Source organism: Primulina tabacum, chromosome 2, assembly GCF_025594145.1.
Source record: "Primulina tabacum isolate GXHZ01 chromosome 2, ASM2559414v2, whole genome shotgun sequence".
Lineage (NCBI taxonomy): Eukaryota > Viridiplantae > Streptophyta > Magnoliopsida > Lamiales > Gesneriaceae > Primulina > Primulina tabacum.
Window position 1 is genome coordinate 47,617,953 of NC_134551.1, and position 8,479 is coordinate 47,626,431.

An 8,479-nucleotide genomic window follows, 5' to 3' on the forward strand; every position below is an offset into this window, starting at 1 on the left:
TGAGTATGATATTGTTCCGTTTGTCTTGGCTCGGCTCTTTTAAATCTCTAAACCTATCCCTATTTACTCGTAATACATATAGATCATGGTCATCTTTAGGGTCGGCTACCCAAATATCATATTTTCTCTCCGACGTAACATAGTTTCAATTATTTTTAAAGTATGATATTAGATATGACAAATACGAGAACTGAAGTATCAATCAACATAAGTTTATACAGTTGCAATAAATGTATTGGGTTCCATACTCATTTATGTGGGTGTATGTCAAGTTTATCAGCATTTGGTTTGTAATTAGTTGTGACTAATTATTTGATGATATTATTGAATTATTTGCGAGGGATTGTGATCTATCGATTGACTGTAATATTGTGAACAAAGATAAATTTAATTTAGTCGCTCAAAAGAAAAGAAAAATAAAAATTAGATATAAAATTTAAACAGATGTATTGGGGACCATGACCAAGTCAAGTGTAGCAAGAAGTCAAAATTAAGAGTCACGATACTTAAGCGAGAAAAACCGAAAAGTGAAGGTACTTAAAAGAAACAAATTGCATGTGAACCAAAATCATCCGCTCGGCACACACTCAAATACATAATAAAGCACAAGAAACAGAGCACAGCAGAGGAGTTCCTTTCAACTGTCAAAACAACCGAGGTCTTCTCTCGAACACTTTCTCCACACACCCAAATCCCAAAAAAGGTCTCCTATCTACCCATTAAAAGATCTTGTGTATGTAGAATTATTGCACTCCTTCTAGTTTTCATGCAACTGGCCTTGATTAGATGACCATGCAGTGAAGAAATCCCCTGGAAAAAGCCTTTCCCTGTCTTTCTAAGCTGTTTCAACTCTCTAGAAACACCAGAACCCGTCATTTTTTTCTTTGTGCATGTGTGTTTGTGGAGCTTAAATCTTGCTGAAAGTTTGAGTCTTGAGGTGGGTTTTTGCAATGGGTGGGAAAGAAGATGGATGGGGAGGATGGCCCCCGGCGCCGAGTGGTGCGCCGCCGTACTTGCAGGATGACGATTGGACTCACTTTGACAACTCTGTCAACGCTGTTTCGTTTGGGTTTGTGGCCACTGCTATTCTCATTTCGATGTTTCTTGTTATGGCCATCTTTGAGAAGTTTCTCAGAACTACCCCGCCGGGGGTCACTGCTGCCGGTGGACGCCGGTTACAGTCCGACATTGAAGTTCAGAATCGTGGTGGTGGCTTCAATGCGAAGCTTGGTTACCCATCTCCTAAAGTAAGCATCTCTTGAATTTATAATAATATTTTACGTGGGTATTAATTACACTCTACATATGGATTTCTTAATTTTTCGTATCCTCTTTTCTTCTCTGTTCTTCCTCTTGTTTTTGACCTTTATTGGTTGGTTTCGGCACTTTGGATTAAATTTTTGGTTTTTTGATGATTACTTTTCTGACAAAAGGCCCAATTGTTCTTTTTTTTTTCCCACTTCTTTTCATTTTATCCCATTTTATATCTACTTGCCCGCATTGTTTTTTTCATTTTCATTTGCACCAGTTTCTTGATTTCCGTAGAAATCGGAATACCGTTTCTTTATGTTGACTTGTGAACTCTCTGTTTCTAACAAGCATGACGTGGTTCCATCGGACTATTTTATTTTTTAAACTCGGTCAATAATTTAATTAATAAAATGACCTCTTGAATCCGTGAAATGATACTTTGTGAATATATATATCACTCGTAACATATGAGAAAACACAATTGTATGATAGTCGTCACTGGTTCTGAGGCATACAGTCTGAAATAAAAGTAGTTTTAATTTGGAGGGATAATAATTTTTATTTTTGGAAATAAGAACTAATTATTCGGAAATTGGGAACAATAATCTATTAGAAATTAATTTATAAAAAGAGAATTGTGGATTAGGTACTGTGTTGTTTTTTACACCATAAAGTCTTGAATTCTTTAAGAATAACAGCATGTGCATGTTCTTGGGATTTTGGCACGCTACTAATTTAAGAAATGGCACATTCAAGAATTTGTTAGCTGGTTTCTTGGTCCCTACAGCCATTAATGAGAGACGAAGCTTTAGGACTTAAAAAGTATACATTTCTTCATTAGCCTCATCCCCACACCCTTTGTTGTGATGTACATTTACCTTTTGGCCCGTAAAATAAAATATATTTATGAAAACTTGTTCGATATCAGAGCTCGAGCTCGAGCTCGATTTTATTGAATCTCCATAAACGAGCTATTTTAAACTTGAATTCCTGTTTAGATGTTCCAACATGGTGTTTTGTCTCAACAAAATTCAATAATACTTTATTTATATACAGTTGAAACGTATAATCTTTAGCGAGGCATAACTTGTTTGGGACAGTATGTCAACCTTGAAAACTAAGTTTGTTTTCCTGTTAGTTTATTGTCTGCTTTCCTAGCTTTAATAATGCACACAACTAGCTAGGTTCCTTGTATACTGTGAATTATGGCTGTATTGAATTGTTTAATATTGTTTAGGATAATATAATATTAGTCCAATATTGTTGATTTTGAGACAATCTTAGTTATCTGTGCTTGTACGAATTTTATAAAGATTTGATGTCGAGATAAAGAAGAATTTCATATTTTAAGGGTTCAAAAGGATGTGACTCCATGTTCTTGTCTCATCCATGGCTCGACTCCAGTTCAAAAATAATTTGGAGAAAGTAAACTTTGCTCAAAACAAAAACAGGGACCAAAGTAGTTTCAAGCATTGAACTTAATTGAGAACGATTGCATTTTCTTAAGACACTGACTTGTTCGAATTGATTTTTCCCAGATGTCCCTCAATGCCAAAGAAGTTTCGGTACTAATGCCTGGTGACACCTTTCCCAAATACATCGCCCAGCCGGCCCCCATCCCTTGTCCCCCTGAAAGGATCCCATGGCCATCGCATCAACAACTAACCAACTTACACAATCATCCCGAGCCGGCTTAAAACTCATGAACAAAGACCAGAAAGCCGGTATGTTATTCGGAACTATGCATCACTCTGGTGATGGGCTTGGAAATTTAGTCCAGGGTACGCAAAAATGAGACATCTTTTGGTTCTTAGACTTAGAGCATGGTGTGTATATACATATATATATATGTACATATATGCTCCAGTCTCGGGTATATTATTAGGCGAAGAAAATAATGCTCTGGTCTCTGGTATATCATAGGGCGAAACAAGCGTTATTAGTGAGATGCATTATTGTATTTTCTCGGATCCATTGCCTTCGTCGGAAAGTTACGTCGAACGCCCGATGGGAATAACTTTGTAAGAACTAAGCTGTTATGAGTTATTTATGAGATTGATATTTGAATGAAGGGAAAATATAAATCTTTCTGGCCCATCAATACATCGATCATCGGTTCTGGGTAGTCATACTTTTCGAATAAATATTTTTCTCAAGATGAGTTCCATCTATCTCTATATATACATATATAAATCAGAAACAAAAACAAAACTTCTTTTTTAAACTCCTAGTTCGTTTTATGTTTGATCCACAAATTTGTATTTTGTTGAAAGATTTCTACTAGGGTGTAAAGGAATCGATCAAACACGACAAAAAATTAAAGGTTTTAATTCGATTCGAATTAGTTATATTAGAGTGTGAGCCTGATTCGAAGTTCGAAAACTTTAAAAATTTTATTCGAATTCGGTTCATGTTGAAGGTCAAGTTCGATTTTTTGTGAATTATTTGAACTTTTGTTTGTAAATCATTATTCGAAAGTTTTGAACTTTATTAATTAATTTAATATATAATTATATTATATTAATAAAATATTATGTATGTGAGTAGTTGACAAATTATCGAACAAAATAACTTAAATTTGAAGAAAAAGTTTGAACATGTTTGACTTTAATTTGAATTTGATAACTCGAATACGAATTAAATATTTATCGAACTAAGTCAGTTAATCGACTCGAAAATCTCACGAACAAGACTTGTGTTCTTTAAAAAAAATAGGAGTTTCAGGGCGACATGGGAATCGAGTCCATGCCTAAAACGGGTCAAATCTTGGGAAATGTCATCATACTTTAAACTTTAGATTATTCCACTGTGGACAGTGACGAAATCCAATGCCTCGAACGGATCAAAAAAGTTATTTCATGCCAACTTTTTGTAAGAGTGTTTATCTATAACCCGTTAAACTGATATTGGACCTGAATATTGAGCCCGACAAAAGGAACCACATTCGAGCCCAAGTACAGAATTTCATCGAGCTTAAGTAAATTAATATTTTACGTATAGTATTAATATAAACTATAATAGTAATATTTTTCTTTAGTACTAAAAATATGGTACACCAAGTTAATCTTGTGAATCAACTTACCTCAGCAGAGCATTTGTCCTTAATTGATGGCACATGCCTGAACATTTGTTGACCTAAAGAATATTTCTCTAAATATAGTCGTCCTACTTTTGTAGAATAAATTAATTAACCTTTTTGTAAAATAAATTTTATAAACTTCTATACTTATTTATAGATAGTTGGATTCACGAACTTGAAATCGAACTCGAAATTTTATTATTGGAACGATGATGCACTGAGACACGATTTCGTTTTAGGCAAAAAATTGTATGAGACGATCTCACAGATCGTATTTTGTGAGACGAATCTCTTAGTTGGGTCATCCATGAAAAAATATTAATTTTTATTGTAAATATTGATAGAAGATAAAAATTCGTAAAATCATCTTGCAAAAAACCTATTCTTCGTTTCAACTTTTACATATTGTTAGACTACACTCACTCATGAAATAGTACACAGATTAAACATGAATATATTTCCCTCCAAACTCGGAAGTTAACGTGACTTTTTTACAATTCCCCAAACTACTTCAAATGACCAAAATAGCCCTTAACGTGCTAACAATTACATCCAAAAACCGACGTTAGCTGTTACAGGAAGATGAAACATTCCAAGGACACAAGTGGATTCTCCAGTAGCTCGTTACTATCTATTGGCCACTCAGCCTCTTCTTCAAGCTTTCGGATCTTTTCTCTCGACCCAGAACCGGCCCGAATCGGTGATTTACCCGTTCTCTTCGCTGTTTGGATCCGACCCGTGCTAGGTTTGACTGACCCAGGGTCTGCACGAATCATCGGGGATCTCGATCTTCTCACGGGGATTTCCTCATTGCTGTCCTTCCTCCTCCCAGGCCCGGTCCGGACTCGACCTGGTGACGGTTCTGACCTCCGGTAAGGGGATTTTCCGGCGGACCTATCTCTCTTATATTCCCCGGGAAAAGACTGGTTCCCTACCCTCGCCGGTGACCTGTTCCGGCCTTTACTCAGGACGTCGTTTTCGCGACCGTAGTTGTCTTTCCTCTCTGTGACGGAAGTCGAAACACTGACGCTTTCGCTCACAGTGCTGCAGATCTCCGAGACCTCCTCGGAAGCTTCCTCGTTACCGAAAACCATGCACGGATTCTGTGTGACGACGCCGTTTCGGAGCTTCTTCTCGTCTGGTCGAGGCTCGGGGAGTCTTGGCACCAGTAATGGCGCAGTCTTGATGAATGGAGTTTCAGTTCGTCCATTTTCTTGGAATGCAGGCGGCGGGCGTTTGGGTATGGTGGGAGTCTCCGAGAGTACTTCTTTCACTGCTTCCTCTTCCTGGAGTGGATGTGTAGGAGGCGGAGATTTGCTGCTACGCATCCTGTTGCTCTCGGATTTCGAAATGCGGGAAGCATCTGTGCTTGCACAGCAACCCATTGGAAGCAAGCTTTCGGTGATTGATCAAGCTGCTTTCATGGAGTCACGCGGCAATGGTGCGGCGGTCAAGGGACTTTAATGGAGGTGGGAAGTGGGAATGTTAATGTGAATGGAGGAGTCAAAACTGCTTAAATAAATTTATTGGGGGTGGGGAGAGAGGTTTTGCTTTGCAAGGGTGGTTGAGGAGAATTTTGGCAAGATAGGACACTGCAAGCACCTGTCCCAATATCATTGTTCAAAAACAAATCATTTTAGAACTTCGGACTGTAAATTTTATTTTTTTTTTAAAGAAAAGGATAATAATGATTGGCAAAATTAATATATAAAATTCGTATCTATTATTTCATGGGAAAAAAATAATAGACATAAATAATGGCATCCAATAATTTTTTTAATAGTAAGATATGATGATTTTTTCTAATCGAAATATAAGATGTTCAATTATTTTGTATTTTTATTATCTAAGATTTGATTATGTCACAGAGTTTGTCAATGTGATTTATCTGATCAGTTATTATTTTGTCGTTTTTTTTGTTTTATCTAAAACAAATAAAAAAATAACGGATGGAAGTTGCCAAAGTTAAAAAATTACACATGATTAGCAATTTATTAATAATTGGGTACGTGTATCTTGGATTTTTTGTGAATAATATTTTTAAATCTTTTAATAAGATTAGTTGATGCAATATAACTATTATTTGTTCATGAGTAGGTCTATTATGAGACGATATTATGAATTTTTATCTGTGAGACGGGTCAATTTTATCGATATTCACAATAAAAAGTAATATTTTTTCATGGATGACCCAAATAAGAGACATGTCTCACAAAATACGACCCGTGAAATCGTCTCACATAAGTTTTTGACTTTGTTCATTTAATATTAACGGACTATTTACTATTAGCATGATTATATAGAGTTTTTGTGAGACAGTCTCACGAATCTTTATCTATGAGACAAGTCAACCCTACCGATATTCACAATAAAAGTAATAATTTTTCATGCATGACGCAAATAAGATATCAGTCTCACAAAATACGAATTGTGAGACCGTCTCACACAAATTTTTGTCGATTATATAAACAATTTTTTTTAAAAAAAATTTGCGTTTTAACATGAATTTGAACTAGAGTGTTTTTTAATTTATTGAGAGATATTTATGTCATTATATCATAGACGTATAATAAATTTGCTTCTCCTATGAGTAAAAATTGAATAATTTATTTTCTCAAACAAACAAAATAGGATAATTTATAATTTAATAATCAGGAAAAATTGGCAGGACAGCCACTCTATAAAATTTTATACCCAAAGAATTAGTGAAATAAAAGGTTTACCTAAAAACAAATTTGACTAAATCTTCAAATAAAAAAATAGCATTTCGTCTGCTATATAATTATATATTCGTCCTAAATTACACTTGATCAATAGATAACTATTATGTCTTAATAATTAGTTTGAAAAAGAATATTATAAAATAAAAACACAAAAGACGAATAAAAAAAACTTTTAATCCTCAAAATAATGATATTGTCCATTACATAATAAGTACGCATTGACCAATAGAAATTTATAGCTCCAAATCTAAATTAGTTTATTTAGATGTAATAATGTGTGCATGCATGTTGGGGTGGGCGCGGGTCGGTTTTTTGGGTTCGGGTACCCGAAATTTCGGGTATCCGACAAGTCGGGTAGTAAATTTACTACCCGACACCAACCTGATCATGTCGGGTACCCGAAATTTTCGGGTATTTTCGGATACCCGGCAGTCAGGTACCCGAAAAAAAAAACATTTTTTTTATTTTTTTTTTGAAAAAATATATGTATTTTTCAAATTTCACAAAAAATCATGTCATTATATCGAGTTATAACTAGTTATTATATCATATTATGGCTAATAAATTAAAAAACTCATGTATTTTTCACATTTAACAAACTAATAAAAAAAGTAAAAAAAAAACAAAAAAATTAGGGTACTCGATACCCGATCGGGTATCGGTCAAATTACCCGAACCCGATAATATCGAGTACCCGACAAACCCGATTTTTATTAAAAATACCCGACCCGATCAGGTATCCGATACCTGAGAATAAATGCCCACGCCTACATGCATGTGCCTCAACCTCTCTCCACATTATATATTACGCCTTTGTCCACTACACCTCTACATGATTAGAGAATAGGTCTCTTGTGAGACGGTCTCACGAATCTTTATCTGTGAGACGGGTCAACTCTACGGATATTCATAATAAAAAGTAATACTCTTAACATAAAAAGTAATATTCATGAATGAGCCAAATAAGATATTCGTTTGACAAAATACGATCCGTGAGACCGTTTCACACAAGTTTTTGCCTTGATTGGATGCCTCTGGCTTTCTTTCATTTTTCATTTTTATTTTTTAAATAAAATTGTTCAAATCTTTTATTTTTGCAATCCAACTCGATATCCTCACGGGTATTGAACAAAAATCCTCTCTTTTGGGTTGTATACTGCCCAAGCATCCGAGAGCAACCCTTGTGCATGGTCCGCATTTGCACGTATTATTGAAGGATTCTGCCCAAGCATCCGAGAGCAACCCAATCCCGAATGACACCAACGATTCATATAGATTGACCGCTTTTCACCCACTATAAAGTAAGTTGAGTCGTCCCAACTCATCTCCGCTCTGCCCGTTTACCAGCCCTTAGTTGCCATTCAATCGAGTCTATACCTTCCCATTTTGGTTGTCGAAATTGTGGAATTTTCTGCAAAATGTGTTT

The 8,479-nt window shown here is 35.4% G+C and overlaps 1 protein-coding gene across 1 annotated transcript; it reads left to right on the forward strand.

Moving 5' to 3' along the window:
- Window positions 1-542: 542 nt before the first annotated feature.
- On the forward strand, window positions 543-3,331 carry LOC142533393 (uncharacterized). Its single transcript, XM_075640145.1, has 2 exons — window positions 543-1,247; window positions 2,790-3,331. The coding sequence occupies exons 1-2, from the start codon at window positions 951-953 to the stop codon at window positions 2,946-2,948; spliced, it is 456 nt and encodes a 151-aa protein (XP_075496260.1). The 5' UTR covers window positions 543-950; the 3' UTR covers window positions 2,949-3,331.
- The last annotated feature ends 5,148 nt before the right edge of the window (window positions 3,332-8,479 follow it).

Excerpts from the sequence above, each read along its gene's own strand:
- LOC142533393 (XM_075640145.1), top strand. The coding sequence starts at position 951 with ATGGGTGGGAAAGAAGATGGATGGGGAGGATGGCCCCCGGCGCCGAGT. Across the intron at positions 1,248-2,789 it reads TTGGTTACCCATCTCCTAAA|ATGTCCCTCAATGCCAAAGA; the intron begins GTAAGCATCTCT and ends GATTTTTCCCAG.